Source organism: Tachypleus tridentatus, chromosome 8 (genome assembly GCF_004210375.1).
Source record: "Tachypleus tridentatus isolate NWPU-2018 chromosome 8, ASM421037v1, whole genome shotgun sequence".
Classification (NCBI taxonomy): Eukaryota; Metazoa; Arthropoda; class Merostomata; order Xiphosura; family Limulidae; genus Tachypleus; species Tachypleus tridentatus.
In genome coordinates this window covers 148,049,748-148,068,243 of record NC_134832.1, presented here as the reverse complement: position 1 = coordinate 148,068,243, position 18,496 = coordinate 148,049,748, and the positions used below count along the sequence as shown (strand labels likewise).

The 18,496-nt window shown below is 34.0% G+C and overlaps 1 protein-coding gene across 3 annotated transcripts in view; it reads right to left on the bottom strand.

Moving 5' to 3' along the window:
• Nucleotides 1-1,978: 1,978 nt before the first annotated feature.
• LOC143223724 (matrix metalloproteinase-21-like) overlaps nucleotides 1,979-18,496 on the bottom strand; it is a 59,745-nt gene continuing 43,227 nt past the window's right edge. For all 3 annotated transcript variants that reach the window (XM_076452063.1, XM_076452064.1, XM_076452065.1), the window contains 3 exons: nucleotides 16,327-16,569; nucleotides 14,278-14,456; nucleotides 1,979-10,636 (listed from right to left, as the gene is read on the bottom strand). In XM_076452063.1, coding sequence (XP_076308178.1) covers nucleotides 10,355-10,636; nucleotides 14,278-14,456; nucleotides 16,327-16,569 — 704 coding nt within the window. In that variant the 3' untranslated portion in view covers nucleotides 1,979-10,354. The remainder of the gene's footprint in view (nucleotides 10,637-14,277; nucleotides 14,457-16,326; nucleotides 16,570-18,496) is intronic.

Sequence of the window (18,496 nt, the reverse complement as noted above, 5' to 3'; positions counted from 1 at the left end):
TTTTTGTTATTACTAGCCTATTGTGTTATGTTTTACTCAGTTATTGTGTTTAGTCTACTGTTACTGTCTTACCACACTCAGTTATTGTGTTTAGTCTACTGCTACTGTCTTACCACACTCAGTTATTGTGTTTAGCCTACTGCTACTGTCTTACCACACTCAGTTATTGTGTTTAGCCTACTGCTACTGTCTTACCACACTCAGTTATTGTGTTTAGCCTACTGCTACTGTCTTACCACACTCAGTTATTGTGTTTAGCCTACTGCTACTGTCTTACCACACTCAGTTATTGTGTTTAGCCTACTGCTACTGTCTTTCCACACTCACTTATTGTGTTTAGTCTGCTGCTACTGTCTTTCCACACTCAGTTATTGTGTTTAGTCTGCTGCTACTGTCTTTCCACACTCAGTTATTGTGTTTAGTCTGCTGCTACTGTCTTTCCACACTCAGTTATTGTGTTTAGTCTGCTGCTACTGTCTTTCCACACTCAGTTATTGTGTTTAGTCTGCTGCTACTGTCTTTCCACACTCAGTTATTGTGTTTAGTCTGCTGCTACTGTCTTACCACACTCAGTTATTGTGTTTAGTCTGCTGCTACTGTCTTACCACACTCAGTTATTGTGTTTAGTCTGCTGCTACTGTCTTTCCACACTCACTTATTTTGTTTAGTCTGCTGCTACTGTCTTTCCACACTCACTTATTTTGTTTAGTCTGCTGCTACTGTCTTTCCACACTCACTTATTTTGTTTAGTCTGCTGTTACTGTCTTTCCACACTCACTTATTTTGTTTAGTCTGCTGTTACTGTCTTTCCACACTCACTTATTTTTATTGTGTTTAGTCTGCTGCTACTGTCTTACCACACTCAGTTATTGTGTTTAGTCTGCTGCTACTGTCTTACCACACTCAGTTATTGTGTTTAGTCTGCTGCTACTGTCTTACCACACTCAGTTATTGTGTTTAGTCTGCTGCTACTGTCTTTCTACACTCACTTATTGTGTTTAGTCTGCTGCTACTGTCTTTCCACACTCACTTATTTTGTTTAGTCTGCTGCTACTGTCTTTCCACACTCACTTATTTTGTTTAGTCTGCTGCTACTGTCTTTCCACACTCACTTATTTTGTTTAGTCTGCTGCTACTGTCTTTCCACACTCACTTATTTTGTTTAGTCTGCTGCTACTGTCTTTCCACACTCACTTATTTTGTTTAGTCTGCTGCTACTGTCTTTCCACACTCACTTATTGTGTTTAGTCTGCTGCTACTGTCTTTCCACACTCACTTATTGTGTTTAGTCTGCTGCTACTGTCTTTCCACACTCACTTATTGTGTTTAGTCTGCTGCTACTGTCTTACCACACTCAGTTATAGTGTTTAGTCTACTGCTACTGTCTTACCACACTCAGTTATTGTGTTTAGTCTACTGCTACTGTCTTACCACACTCAGTTATTGTGTTTAGTCTACTGCTACTGTCTTACCACACTCAGTTATTGCGTTTAGTCTACTGCTACTGTCTTGCCACATTTAATTACTGTCATTAGTTTACTACCAACCTACTACAGTGATTGTCCTTTTTCTTTTGCAAGATGATCAGTCAGTTCTTATCTACTCATATCTTACAACAGTCATTTCTTGTCATTTATTCACTAATATCTGACCATAGTCAGTTCTTGTCCTTTGTCTATAAACATCTCAACATGGCGAGTTACATATTTTATTCATCCACAACGTCTAATGTGAACTCCATGGTGTACAGTTAATTTGCATTTAACGTACTTTAATAAGACAGTGGAAAATATTTTAACAGTTTATAAAGTGCGAGTCTGTGAAGTACATTGTAAGGTTTATAGTTGGGTCGTGAAGAAATTCTAAAGATAACACACCTTAATAATCCAAGTTTTGTCGGGATTGTCGTTTATGGGAATGTCAGCTTCGATAATTCTAATGTTTATTATCTCGTAAGTTTGAATCACTTCAAAGAATCTTTCTGGAAAAAAACGTTTATTTCTATAGAAGAATAAGTACAAAAATAATGATAATAACAATTGCTAGCAAAATTCTTAAAAAAAACAATACGCAAGCAAGACCACATCACTTGTTTGACTATACTCACTGTCCAACACAATTTATCGGGTCTTTTGTCACATGTTACACGTTTAGATACAGAGTTAACTTTCAAATATTATAAATATTCCTCTATTAAATCATGGTTTGTATGTGAAGTCTCTGACGAGTATTAATTGATAGCTGGATCAACCTCACAAGGTTGTTTAGCTAGGTATAATTTCGTGTTATGTAAATGTCGTATTAACTCGTTAGCTTATCTAATCCTCACAAGGATTATGCCCAACTACATTCTTTGAAACAATATTTTGTTCTACTGCCCAAAAAATTACAAACACGACCACGTGTGCAAGTAATGTGAGGTGAAGTTTTGAAAATGTTAATTAGAAAACCTTTCACGTAACTGTCATTAAATATAGTTACATTTAGAAGTCTATATGAAAATATTTTTTTAACAGAATAACATTTATATTTGTTGAGTAAAGCACTTTTCAAACATGAAGTTATAAAACAAAAAACAAAACTTTCGTTTTGTTTCTATTCGCTCTAATGATGGCTGTTCGCTTCAATTTACCTCTTCAACTTTGCTGTAAAAAAACCTTGTTAATAATTGAATAATTTATGCTTCACTAGAACACAAGTCAACTGGTTTTTACTGGTTTAATAGAGTAATTTTCGACTAACAAAACATAACATAAACGTGTTAGTTGATGCGGGCAACTTTATGTTAAATTGTGTAAAATATACACATAATAATGATATAACTCATTTTATAAACACATAAAAGACAAAAGTCAAGCACTGAATAAAAACAATATCTTAGAATTAGCTCACAGTAAGAATGATTAGTTTACACCATGTGCTACTTGTGAATAGTTCAAACAAATGTCCATCATAAAAAGTGACTTCACGACACAAAGTGTTTAATTAAATGAACCCACAGAACTTGTGTTTATACAACAGTCGTGTTATAGTTATCCAAATCTCTTATTAGTGAACTAGTGTATCGTAACGTTCATTTAATACACATTATTTTAATATAGTGTACAACAAGCACGAGCCACAGAAAAAACCGATATTTATTTAACACCTGCCACACAATCCAGCTCAATATATTTAAGTACCGAACCAAGGTGACATAGGGTTATTTCGATAGTCCTCGATGCATGAAGCTCGGCGTTAAAACAACAAATAAATATTAATAGAAGTATGACATGATAAAAGCTCTATGGATTATACTATGGTGGTACCATATTATACCATCCTTCTTAGATTTACTATTCATTGTAGAAACGTTATTTTTAATTCGAGAATCGCTAGAACCATCATCTTGTAAAGAATGCATCATGCGTGTACTTTAATAATAGTACACCTTTAGGCTTTACTGTGTTAGTTTCACGGTACGTAAAACTAATGATTTATTATATATGATTCTGATAGCCCTTTTGAAGTTAACAATATGATTGTACCAAGTACTCGTTGTGTTTTTTTGTTGTTGTTTTTTTTATAACGGGCTGGCTCTTGTGACAGATGTTACTAAATAATTACTTAAGTATTTGTCTATCACAATTTTTATATAACACACAAGTTTTTCAGTCGTGGTCGAACTGTTTTACTCCATGGTAACCGAATTTGAAAACAGAGAAAACGAATTTCATTATATTTAGCTTTCCATACTAATAAAATACGAGAAATAATGCAATATCAAGTTTTGGACTAATGAAATTGATTTGATGCCTTTTAATACAAGAAACAGACCTTATAAACTCAAACACGTTTTGCTTCACTTGAACAATCCACATTTCAGTTTACAGTTTTTCAGGAACGTTCCACTAAAACACAAATTGTATCTAACAATACAAATATATTAAAAGAAACAACTACGTGCTGTCGGTTACGGTTTGTGTTTTAATGAAACGTTCCTGAGAAAGCTGTAAAGCGAAACGTTGAGTATCCATTTAGATAAAAATAAATTTGATGGAATAAGTTTGTTTGTTACGATGTCTTATACACTCGTACTCTTCACAGAAATTAAACAATGATTGCCTTGTTTATATGTCATAATGAAATAATAACAATATACAGTCTCACGAACTATTAACGTTGTATGGGCTTTTAATGTTATTGTTTCAACTATTGATATACTGATAGCATAATATAACCAACTTCATTTCAGTTTCCCTTGTCATTGGGCAGTTTCATTGACGCACGTAGTATAAAAACACTAAGAGAAACATTATACTAGTTGTATACTTGTACAAAACTTACGTCTAAAGATCTGTATAATACACATTACCGAGTTCTTATCTGGACATGTATAGGACACGAACACACGTGTAATATATAAACTCGTATCATTAATGTACACTAGCCACAGTTTGAAACTGTGTTGTCTACGGACTTTTAATAATTGTTAACAAGTTATATGAGAAACGAATGAAAAAATAAATTACAGAAACGTCTTAAAACTAACGTAGTCATTAATAATAGTGTCTCTCATTACTTTGTATTATTAATAAGAGTGTCTCTCATTACTTTGTATTATTAATAATAGTGTCTCTCATTACTTTGTATTATTAATAAGAGTGTCTCTCATTACTTTGTATTATTAATAAGAGTGTCTCTCATTACTTTGTATTATTAATAAGAGTGTCTCTCATTACTTTGTATTATTAATAAGAGTGTCTCTCATTACTTTGTATTATTAATAAGAGTGTCTCTCATTACTTTGTATTATTAATAAGAGTGTCTCTCATTACTTTGTATTATTAATAAGAGTGTCTCTCATTACTTTGTATTATTAATAAGAGTGTCTCTCATTACTTTGTATTATTAATAAGAGTGTCTCTCATTACTTTGTATTATTAATAAGAGTGTCTCTCATTACTTTGTATTATTAATAAGAGTGTCTCTCATTACTTTGTATTATTAATAAGAGTGTCTCTCATTACTTTGTATTATTAATAAGAGTGTCTCTCATTACTTTGTATTATTAATAAGAGTGTCTCTCATTACTTTGTATTATTAATAAGAGTGTCTCTCATTACTTTGTATTATTAATAATAGTGTCTCTCATTACTTTGTATTATTAATAATAGTGTCTCTCATTACTTTGTATTATTAATAAGAGAGTCTCTCATTACTTTGTATTATTAATAAGAGAGTCTCTCATTACTTTGTATTATTAATAAGAGTGTCTCTCATTACTTTGTATTATTAATAAGAGTGTCTCTCATTACTTTGTATTATTAATAATAGTGTCGCTCATTACTTTGTATTATTAACAGAAGAATAAAGACGTCATTGCTTGGCAGTATACACACACACGCAAAATTAAAATGGTGAAAATGATCCTATGTATCTTGAACGAAGTTTGGTAAGAGATATACATTTATTATTATTTACAATAACAGGTGGAACTGGGAGCTAGGCCTACCTTAATATAGAAGCATTTCACTTCAATGATAGGTAAAGAATAAATGAATCAACATAACTTATTTATTCACATAAATACTAACCACTTGTAACTTTGTTTTGCATTAAAAAATATATATATGTAAAACGGCTCGTTTGGGTTGAGAAAATATTTTACGTAGAGGAGCCGTTGTTACATATATATATTTTTCTCTACAAGTGGGTTTTCTCAACATCACTGATTTTGTTTTGCATTGTTATTTAAATCCTATTTTCTGGAGAGAAATATAAAAACATAGCTGGAGTCATGGGGGTCAGCAAGGGGGTCAGCTATCCCCCTCGATTATCTGAGCAAAGTTTAAAGGATAAAAAAGAAAACATTTGAGTTTTCCTACTTATATCTTTGATGTCATGTACCCCCACACACTGTAATATATCCTGCAGGCGCGCATGGCTCGAGTTGTTTTTTCTGTTTTCTTTCATAAAACAGCCTAACCTTAGTTGTGTTTATTGGACATATTAACAGTGAAATGGTAAATCATTACATTCTAACGGACTAAAAGTACGCAGGTTCGTTGAACAACAACGCAAAGCACGGGTGGATGTAACAAGTTGTTTCAGTTTGCTGAACATATACAAATAAAGACAGAACAATCTTAACAAGCGTCTACACGGTAAATATGTTCTTTTATAAGGAACGTGAATCACGTGCCAGATATTCAACATTTTATGTTACGTCACTATAAAACGTAGACAAATGACGTACACATTTAACATTTAAACCTTACTGTTTTCTGGCAAACAGCAGCGTCAAGAAAAATAAATGTACGTATTAAAAACTAAAACGCAACCAAAACATGACACCATTAAACACTTTGAATGTACAGACGTGGTTGTACAATTTCTTGTAGTGTAATTTCACATTATACTAAACTGATAGTTAAACACGTTTAGAGCGCATGACTTGGATGGATGGAATTGAGGACTGTTCGAGAACGCACAGTAACAGATGTGTTTACAAGTTCATTTCCAATAATTAAACATCGTGTTAGCTTTAACTGTGCGCGAAACACGTTCGTATTTTCACTTGTTGTTAATGGACCGAATTTGTTCATTAAACATTGTTTTTTAACGTCGCTTACATTTGACTAAAAGTCCACAGAGAAATCTGCTAATTTGGTCATTTATACCAGCGGGATTACTTTAAAAATTATTATAAAAAGAAACTGTACAGGTAGACATATCCACATTACTTATTCTAATACATAGGCATGTAAACGATTATAGTAAATATTTGACATTGTACTAACTTTTATGTGCGTATATTCATCACCAAAATGTTCCACGTCTATTACTGCCTTCAACAGGGAAAAGCCGTTTGTTTGTTTTTAGATTACAACAAAGATTTTACAACGTTCATAACAGATTGCAAAAAATAATTATTTGTTAAAACAGACTGCATTATTAACACTCCTACGAAAAGTGGGGCCTAATAGGCCCAGAGCAACTTGAAAGGTTATTAATATTAGGCTAATAAATTTGTATTTAAATGAAATTGCCATTTCATTTAAATACAAAATTGATTTCATTTCATTTAAATACAAAATTATTAGCCTAATATTAATAACTTTTCAAGTTGCTCTGGGGCCTATTAGGCCCCACTTTTCGTAGGAGTGTTAAATTACTACTTGTTAAAATATTGAATTATATACGTTTTATAATACGTTATAATCCTAACGAGAATCGAACCCAGAAATCTAACAGTATACCTCTTTCAGCTCACCAGTGAATCACCAGAGGGCGACAGCTTTTAGAGACAAGTTACCTGCACGCGTAACAAACGAAACTAATCGTATGAAAACACAAAAGCTAATATTAAATTTTGAATAAAGTCGAATCTCCCAAGCACAACTAAATCTATGTAAGGCACTGGTCACCATGACTTAGGGTTATAAGTACAGAACGGATTTTGTTACCTAACCTCAGGCCAATTCAGTTATTTTTCTTCCCATCGAGATTTAATTAAAAACGCGAAACTCGTATATTTAGCTCTAAAGCAGATTAACCTCTAACCTCCTTCGTACCAACACTACAATGATCTGTGTAAACCAACAATTTAGTTTTACACTGTTGAAACAGATTGGATTGTTAAATGTTTTTGGCACTACACGAATGAAGGTATGTCTTAAATTTAAAAATTGCGCCCGTATTGTATACGTCATTTCTTTTACGCCTGGTACCTATAACAATTGCTTTATTGTTTGTTTGTTTTCTTTAATGGAAGATTCTGGTTTTCTTTTTCACCAAATAAATTAATGAAAGAATGATAATTCGAAGGCAATAAAACACCATAATCGGTTTGTTCGAATTAAGAGAAAGTACCATGAGAAATTACAAGATTTTAAATAAACTAGTAAACACACAGCCATATAATGGTGTTTATATTGTCACTGTGTTGCTATATCGTCGGGGGTTTACTGCGATAGGCCTTCACTTTCGAATTAAGATTGTTATTCATACTTACTAGAAAAAAAAACAACAACTAAAAACTGGGTAACTGTAGTTAACGGGTTTTTTTCTCTCTCTCTTAAACTACGAAACTAAAACACGCACTACAAGGAAAAACAGAAAAAATATAGATTTGTGTTAACAACGATAGATGGTGCGATTTTATAATATACCGTAACTATATATGCACGTTTATTATTATTTAGTAGTTTGAAACATATTTCCTACATTAACAGTGATTAAAGGTAACCAGATTATTTTTTACTTGAACAACTTAACTATCATTAGTTATTTCCAAAATAATGAAGTTAATAAATACGTAATGTAATAAACCATACAATTATAGGTGTGTAATGCAACAAACTGTAGGTTATTATTTCACAATTATAACTAATCTATCAAAACTTAAGTCATTACCCACATAACACTCAAAATAACTTTTACTTTCTAGAAATATTATAGCAATCAGTAAGCAAATCTATTGGAAATTAAAATATATACGTAATTTTATATTTTAGTAAAACGAAGAACTAAATCAGACCCATTCTCAAGACTCCTGATTGATGTTTCATTTAATTCAGTTAAACATTAAATATTTTTTCTCAATATTTTTTACTTAATTTTTATATAATTTAGCACAGTAGGTACTTTGACACAAAACAAACTGATCAATATGGCAACTGTACTTTGCAAATAGACTGCAGTTCGATACACGGGCGACACGATATTCAAGTAGCGTTAGGCTTAAAGATTATCTACAATTAAGCGTTTTGAGATAATAAATTCAAGGTTTTAATTAAATTTTAAAAACTACCTAAACATTTCAACGTCCTTTTACAGCATTATGAAGAAATTACAAGGGTTTTTGAAACCGAAAACTAAAATTATCTAGATTACGTTTTTAAAATTAAAATATTTTCTGCGAATCTATTTTAAGATTTCTCTGAAACTTACTTTTTGATTTTTAACTTTTAGCAACATAATAAAATAATGGTAATAAACCACAATTTTCAAGTTCAAGAGAAAACTTACAGATTCATGTCAAGAGAAAGTTTATAAATATCTTTCTTTATATTTAACAGAATAATAATTTAAAAAACATTTGAATTTTGAAGGTGTAGATGAATAGTACAGAGTCTGAAACGAATTATAACAGTCAGAAAGGGCTTGCATCCGAAAATCTGAGTCGCATTACTTCATCACTGATGAACTTATAAACTAGTAGATTGAAAGCGTGTACACAGTAAACAAGTTAGGTATACATTTCTTAAAATGTAGTATTACTCTCATTCGTCACTACTTTAATGATTCTGGACGAAAGTTCCGAATTTCTGAAAAGTGCATCTAAAAATCCTCTACAAATCATAATAGTCTAGGTAACATATATATATATATATATATATATATAAAGGGCTGGTGTAGGTAGAGAAAACTATGTATAGGAGCGAACAACGTTTCGACCTCCTTTGGTCATCGTCAGGTTCACAAAGAAAGAAGGAGGTAACTGACCGATAGCTGACAACATGTTTGAAGAAACACTTTTATACATATATTAATATATAATCAAACATATAAGCACGCCCTCTGCATTCCTACACAGTTACACAACCGCCTTTAAACATGTGGTCAGCTGACAGTCAGTTACTTCTTTCTTTCTCTGTGAACCTGACGATGACCGAAGAAGGTCGAAACGTTGTTCGCTCCTCTAAATAGAGTTTTCTCTATCTATACCAGCCGTCTTTATGTATATTTTTTTCTCTACAAGTGGGTTTTATCGTCATCACGGAGTTTAGGTAACAGTTCACATACATCAAAATGTAACGCAAATTGGATAAATAGTTGTTTATGTTTTTTCATTGTTATCGTTGTGATTCAAATACATATGTAAACAACCAGGAAAAACATTTTAAATTTCTAAAAATATACTTACATTCAACAAACTTATATCGTACCATAAGGTCGTCGTTAGAGGGCACCACGTAAACAACCTCAAAATTTTGCATTTAACAATTAGCATTAAAAGTTCTAACACTAGATGGCACCATATATAGTCCTATTTTTTTCTTATTTTAAATACAGGTATCATTAGCAATAAAAATAAATCTTTAACTATTTCACGATATCCAAGATGCACTAGGCAGTGCTTATGTCTGATACAAAATCAAAATTAAAACGACAGTTTCATACAGGTATCTCTACGTAATCTAATACGATTATTCTTGGAAGACTGCAAAAACATCTCTAATAATACTGAAATAGCCATGTGTGTTAATACGGTATGATACTTAGGGGTGAACCACAGATGCCTATATTTTTACATTGGACTACCATTAGTAACCATCCAAACAACTAGTTTTGACTCCAGATATTGTTACTAGTCTACTTCACAAATATCGTACCATTTCGAAGAGATGGACCAAGGCCCAACTATCTTGTTTCTGCGATGCTTGTCCAACGGACTGAAAGACTTGTTCTCCCAGAACAGTTTGCCTTTGAAGAAGAACATAGACCGGTGAGCGTAGGAATAATACACAGCATCCAAGTTGTCTGGAAGTTTGGATTCGGGGGTTTCGGCGGGAAATTCCTTGGTGATATCTTTTGGATATCCTGGTAAACAGCAGCCTTCATGTCCTCGGTTCACGTCATAGGCGTAAACCTTTAAGAACAACATAAGAATGATAGTTTGAACATGATATTTATCATTAACTTGTCCTTCCTATTCATCAAAACGATGCGTTTCCATTCAATAGGAGATAGAAATTTAAATTAGAAACCTTCAATTTGGTACGTATACGACCTGTCGTCTTATCTAGCTGATGATTAGGTCCTCTTAATGTCCAATGTCTCCTGTGTTATGATACGTTCTTAAAATGTACGGTGTTATAAGTTAGAATTTACAAAAGTTTGATATTTCATATCATGCTATAATGAAATTCTTGCTTATATGATACTGATAAAACCTTTTTATTACGCGATGTACAACCCCCAACTTCGCGAAAGTTTTATCCTCTGTTCATGTAGATTTGGATAGTGGTCACGATGTTACCGTTTCGCCTCCGTATCCCGACACGGAGAACTTTATTTTTCCTCATTCTCAGGGTGCAGATATGACGTCATGAATACGTTGCACGTAGATATAATGCACATACGACACGGAAAATCAATGTTTTTAACACTATTTCAAAGGCCTGTTTAATTAATATGTAAACAACGAAATATTTAACCTAAAATAACTAACTGAAAAATTTGCTCAATAAGGTGAAATACGTGACTCCGCCGGTAGTAAACGGTATAAAAAGGAAGTCCGTAGTTTCAGAGTTAAACTGAAGGTCATGTACAGGAGATACATAGGTGTTTATTTAGGAAATAATTAAAGTTCGGTTTAGTCTGAATTTAGTACATTGCTACACGAAGGGTATCTGCTGTCCCTAAGGCAGCTAGTCATCATCACCCACCGCCAACTCTTTCACTAACGAACAGAGGGATTAACTGTAACATTATAACATTCCCACGGCAAAAATGGCAAGAATATGTAGTGGAATGACGATTCTGGAATGCTGGATAATATATCAGGTCATCCCTTAAGTAATGTCCGATTTTAGGTTCAGAAAAAGAGAAAGGATTTCAAACACTTTTAATGTTATTTAATCAATAATGTATGTTACATTATTATTAATTACTTCCTGCCAACGATTCACAAGCTTCTGAATGCCACTTCTATAAAATTCTTGGGATTTGGAGGAAAAGAATGTAGAGAGGGTAGTTTTAACATCTTCATGTGTTCCAAGCTCTTTTCCATCAAGATAGTTCAGCAAACTTTGGAACAGATGGGACAAGGTCTGGAGAATAAGGAGGATGTGAAAGTTTCTAGCTCTTCAATCTTTACAGATGTGATCCTTGCTGTATGAGGCCTGGTGTAACACAACACCCCTTTACAATTGATCGAAACAGGCCTCTGGTTTTTTCACTGCAACGTTCAAGCGCTGTAACTGTTGACAATAGAAATATGGTGTAATCGTTACATTGAGTGAAATCATCTCAAAGTGGATCACACCAACAATATCCCACCAAACGTTTAACAAGACTTGGGTGGAGGTCCATTGTGGGCTGTACTTTAGCCAGTTTACCAGCACTGAGCCATTGTCTGCAGGGGCTTAACATTTTTATAAGATATCCATTTTTCATCATTAGTCACTAACCTGTCCAAAAAAAGTGAGATACGTTCACGAAAGTGCAAATGTCTGTTTTGTTTTTTGTTTGTTTTTGAATTTCGCACAAATCTACTCTAGAGCTATCTGTGCTAGCCGTCCCTAATTTAGCAGTGTAAAACTAGAGGAAAGGCAGCTAGTCATCACCACCCACCGCCAACTCTTGGGCTACTCTTTTACCAACGAATAGTGAGATTGACCGTAACATTATAACGCCCCCACGGCTGAAAGGGCGAGCATGTTTGGCGCGATCGGGATGCGAACCCGCGACCATCAGATTACGAGTCGCACGCCTTAACACGCTTGGCCATGCCGGGCCAGTGCAAATGTCAACTCTTGTTCTGTTTGTTTTGGTTTTTTTTAAATTTCGCGCAAAGCTACTCGAGGGCTATCTGCGCTAGCCGTGCCTAATTTAGCACTGTAAGCCAGCTAGTCATCACCACCCACCGCCAACTCTTGGGCTACTCTTTTACCAACGAATAGTGGGATTGACCGTCATATTATAAAGCACCCACGACTGGGATTCAAACCCGCAACCCTCGGATTACAAGCCGAACGCCTTTACGCGCTTGGCCATGCCGGGCCAACTCTTGTTCTAAGATTAGCTTCTGTTAAATCATGGGGGACCCATTTTCCAAGTTTTGACACCTTTCCAAGCTGTTGCAGATGACGGTGAGCTGTTAAATGGGTTGAATTAAGCTTCTGTGCTAGTTCTTCAACTGTTACAGCACAATCTTCATCAAGTGTAGCCAGCAGCAAGTCATCATTAAACTCAACAGGACGTGACTCATCACCGAACTTCTGAAACCACTCTCGACGTTTTATTTTATTAAGAGACTCCACACCATAAACACCTTGAATTTTTCATGCAGTTTCTGCTGCACTGTTGCCTTTCTTAAATTCATAAAGCATTATATGCCTAATGTGCTGCTCAGACACATCCATCTTCACAAAGATTTATTTGCTTAATGATCTGAAAAAGTGGAGTTGGGTTAGTTTCTTTTATTTGTCTGAACATTTTTTATTTTAGTCATTAAAACCTTCTACAAAGACAGAAATGATGATGCACTTTGTGTATTAATTTTTCGGACATCACTTATGGGATAACCTGATACAAGAATGAATGTGTCACACCGGTTTCTACATAATCGTCAAGTTCTGTACAAATACACATTCTCTGAGGCGAGTTAAATACAAGTAAAACATCGTTTGTGTTCATAAGAAGCCTAGTAATTGTTTCGATTAGGCTTTGTACAATGTTACAGATGAGGTTGTAGAAGTCGTTGGTGAATCCAGAATTAAAATTGAAGGGGTAGGGGGCGAACTAGAGTGCAATCTCTGTTGTAAGAAATCATTCTGAAAACGCTCCTGCTGGAAAGATTAATGAAAATGTTCTTGTTGTACAAGGATATTTGTAAATTAAAAAAAGAAGTTATCACCATCTTACGACTTCGTGCCGTTGTAGGCCTGCTTTACTGATGTGTAATTCTTCGACATATGAGTTACTTTTGAGACAACATATATTGTGATGTCATCAAATTCAGCTTCACTTTTATAAATTTACACAACTCAAGCCATGTGTAAACGGGAATGCCCGGTTTCTCACAGAATTACTCGAGGTGGGTCGCTCTTTACCAACGAATAGTTAGATTGACCGTTACATTATAATACCCCCACAGCTGAAAATACAAGAATATTTAGTTCGACGGGAATTCGAACTCGTTATCTTATGATTGCTAATAAAGTGCCCTGATCATCTGGTCATGTCGGGCCTGCCTACTGTAGAATATAGGTATACAACGGATGGTAAACAATATTATATCTTAAAGTCTGTGGATATATATTCCTACTATAGATGAATGATAGAAACGTAATTTAATCAAAATCTTGCTTGTAATTAAAATACTAATCGGCCATACCTTATACAAGTAATCCATTTTATACATAAGAAATATTATGACATGCAACTTTGAGCTTCTTACATAAACTCTGCAAAAGCGCCATCTTCACTCTCGTGGCGCCATCTTCAAACGTAAATAATACGCATACCTTGTTTTGACACAATAATAAATAAAATTTCAATGCTTACGTATTTTCCTTTGAAAAAATATAAATTTCCATCTCTTTGGTCGAAGAACACAGTATCAATGTTTCCTGGTATACTGGAAAACCTGGAACCTTGAATACCACGGAAATTGTCTTCAATTTTCTTTGGATAGCCTTCAGCCGCTGAAAGCTTTTGGTTGTCGTATTTGTAATAATATAACCCTAACCAAAGAAAAAGAGAAGAAAATAAAAATAGAACACACATACTATTACCACCGAAGAAAATACAGTGTGTGTGATGGTTGGGTCGGGGGATGAAGTAAAAGTTTACCAACATTCAAAGTTATTACGTTTGATGGTTCTAGTTTTGAATAATTACACTGGGAAACACTTTTTCAGTAACTTTGAGTTGCATTGGATATTGTAACTGATTCTGAAGGAGTTTTAGGCGCTGATTTCAAATCTGAAATTAGTTTTTCTCTACAAGCTCTAGTTGGTATGCAATTTGAGGTTAATGAAATTGTACAAATGTGAACTTGCGTGAACCATGTATAAGCATTTTCACGTCCATATATATAGATAGCTTCTAATATTTTGATCATTCTTCTTTTGTTTCAGATCAAACATGGCTGCCAAAAATAGATATCATTGCAGAAACAAGCCTGATGCCTTCTGCTACATATGTGGATGCTGCACACTCAATCGTCAGAGACGTAACATATCCTCGTTCGTCAAGCGTGCCTACAAGGCATATTTTGAAGTTCAAATTGCATAAAATCTGTAGCTTGCAGACAAAAACCGACTTCAGATTTGAAATCAACACACTAAAATTGACTACAGAAAGGTCTTTTTTTAAATGCAACAAAATGAGTGTTCCCCAGTGTTATTGTAATATTTTGGGGAACTTTTTAAAACAGTTTTTATATGTTTGTATTCTGTTACAGAAGAAATACCACGTATAGCTCTCCAGCACAATATTCTATATTTCCTAGTATCATAACTTGGTCAATTGTATTTCATGATGATGATGTTGTTGTTACAAACAATCTTTTGATACAAAAAAAAACGTCTTCCAATCCGACCGATTCTGATGGTGAAATTTACACAGCGCTTCAAACATTTGTACTGTAAGAAAACAACAACAAAAATTTGGTAGACCCCAAACTCTCACGAACTCTGGTCATGTTTTCAAGTGAGAATGTTGCGATTTCTATTTCTTTAAGGAATTTTACGCATAAAAATGTCGTTGATTTCGAAGCATGACAGAGAATGTGAGCTTTAGGCTTGTGTGCTTTCGTCAATTTCAAATATCGGCCTTTTAGTCTTAACAGCCCAGTTTCATCACAATGACTCAATAATTTCTATCTTAAAGCCATCATTTTCCTGGATGTTTTGGTTTCGAAGCTCCTCAGCGTCTTCTAAATGCTCTGGAGAACAGCAAATGCCTTGCTCCGTTTGAAGATCTCGTGTCACGACTGATTCTTTTTGAAAAGGATCTTTTAACACACCTCAAATCACGGCTATTGATTGTATTATACTGTCTTAAGGTAGAAATTTCACTGAGAACGAAATGTATAGGTACTACACACGCCGCACGTGGCACCACTATATTAATACACGTAAATCGTCCAATTAAACTGCAATTAACTCTTCCTAGTTTCACGCAAGCGCATTTCGGACAACAAAAATGAACACAGACTTTTAGTCGTATTTGTTTTCCTTGTTATTAGAAAAGTGGGACCAAGAATTATTAACAAATGGAACTTCGAGTCTTGGACAATGTAACAAACTTAAATATAATTCATTTAAAAACGTTAAAAGTACAGAGAAAAATGACAGTGCATGAATAAGGATAACGATAGAAATATTGGTGTTTTAACACGTAATCAAACGTTTAGCTTAAATAAGTTGAAAGAAAAAAATTCTTAAACAAATATTTGTAACGAAAAAAAACGTTTCTATGACTACTTATGAATTTACATGAAACGATGACGTAAAAGCATTTTTTTTTAAGTAAGTTAACACTAAGCTTACTTTCATTACGTCAGAAGTTAACACGGTTCGATAAAGTAATGTTTGGATTCAAACTTACCTTTAAAAAAGTAAGCGTCGTCTTGGGTGTAAGTCCAAATATGAACGTAGCCATCTATGTCTTTAGGAAGGCCTTTCCACTCTGGTTTGATATATCGGGGATCACCGTACCGCGTTCGATTGAATCTGTTCTCGTACATCCAGTAGTGGTCATTTCGGAAGAAAAAGGTATTGTAGATGGTTTCTCCATCTGGCCTCTTACGTACCCAATCAAATACAGTATCGAAGCGCCCTTCACAGACCCCTATGTGCCCAGAATAATAAGTTTATTTTAATTTTAGTCCATGTTGTGTTGTTTTTTTAAGAAATTAAAATAACGCTAAAAATAAGGGTCGAAATTATATATTCAGCCATTTATAGGAAGATGCAAGTCACACAGCCCAAATATTTACTACTTGTACAGATTAACTTAGTTTACTTTTTAAATTTTGCGCAGAGCTACTCAAGGGCTATCTGCGTAAGTTGTGTTTAATTTTGAGACAACCGAATAGAGAGGAGGCAATTATTAAAGACCACCAACTCTTTGGACACTTTTTTTTATCAGTGAAATGTGAGATTGACCGTAATATTATAATGCCATCACGGTTGATAGGGCACGTTCGGTGACGGTGTTTAAACTTGAGACTTAAAGTTTGAGAGTTAAGTGAATTAATCACCAAAATATGCCAGGTCCTCCAGCTCAAGAAAAAATGTCTTGTTCAACTCAATCCAGTAGACAACTTAGACAAGTTTAGGAAATACTAGTTTCCCAATCAATTTAAATTAATTTCAATATGAACCTACACACATCCAATTCTATGTGTATCGTGTAGGTTAAGACAACGTTAAGTCGGTGATATTTAAACAAATGATTTAGGATCAAGGTGCTTCTTCCTGGAGTTTTCAAAGAAATATTGAAATATAAAACCTAGGGTAAGGAGAGCACAGATAACACATTGTATTGTCTGCCGCTTAATAACAAATACACCGAATATTAAAGATACAGATAACACTGCTGTTATATGTTTAAGAAAATTTAAACTTCCACAGAGAGCGATCAAATATTGTTTGGAACGACTGTAATGCATTAAACAGGGTAGACGTTACAAAGTAAACCAATGATGAGCTCAAAATGATCTAAAACAAATTGAAGCATAACCAAACGAAGGCCTAACCAATCGTGTATTAATGATCTAAAACAAATTGAAGCATAACCAAACGAAGGCCTAACCAATCGTGTATTAATGATCTAAAACAAATTGAAGCATAACCAAACGAAGGCCTAACCAATCGTGTATTAATGATCTAAAACAAATTGAAGCATAACCAAACGAAGGCCTAACCAATCGTGTATTAATGATCTAAAACAAATTGAAGCATAACCAAACGAAGGCCTAACCAATCGTGTATTTTTGACAGAAAGCATGCTAACACAGAATTAGTTACTAGGTGCATTCTAACAGAGTTTTAAAACAAAATTGAATATGTGTGTTTAGAGGACACCACAGTATCCTCGGTAATCAAAACAAGAACTGAACAATACGTAGGTCCAAAGGACACCACGGTATCATCAGTAACCAAAACAAGAACTGAACAATACATAGATTCAGAGGACACTGCAGTATGGTAGGTAATCAAAACAAGAACTGAACAATACGTAGGTCCAAAGGACACCACGGTATCATCAGTAACCAAAACAAGAACTGAACAATATATAGATTCAGAGGACACTGCAGTATGGTCAGTTACCAAAATAAGAACTGAACAATACATAGGTCCAGAGGACACCATAGTATCATCAATGCGAACATTAAGTTAGAATTAATATTATACGTTCAGAACATTCCACAATGTCACGAATGACGACTTAAGCCTACAGCCAATATAAAACATGTTACGGTTTCAGACAAACTTAAAGTATTGTTTCCTTATTTCCATAACTAGTGGTGGAATTAATCGTAGTAAGGTTCACGTAAATAACTATCTCCGTACTTAGGAATAAAGTGCTGTGTATGATTACGTAACCGCCTTCCTCTATTCTATCATGTTGTCATATCTATACAGAATGTAAAATGTCTGAAGTAGTTACGTAATTAATAAATGTTCTTACCTTTCTTAAGTAAATTAAGAAAGGTAAGAAACTATTAATTCTAAGTTAATTTTTTCACATAAAAACATAAACTGAGACTAGT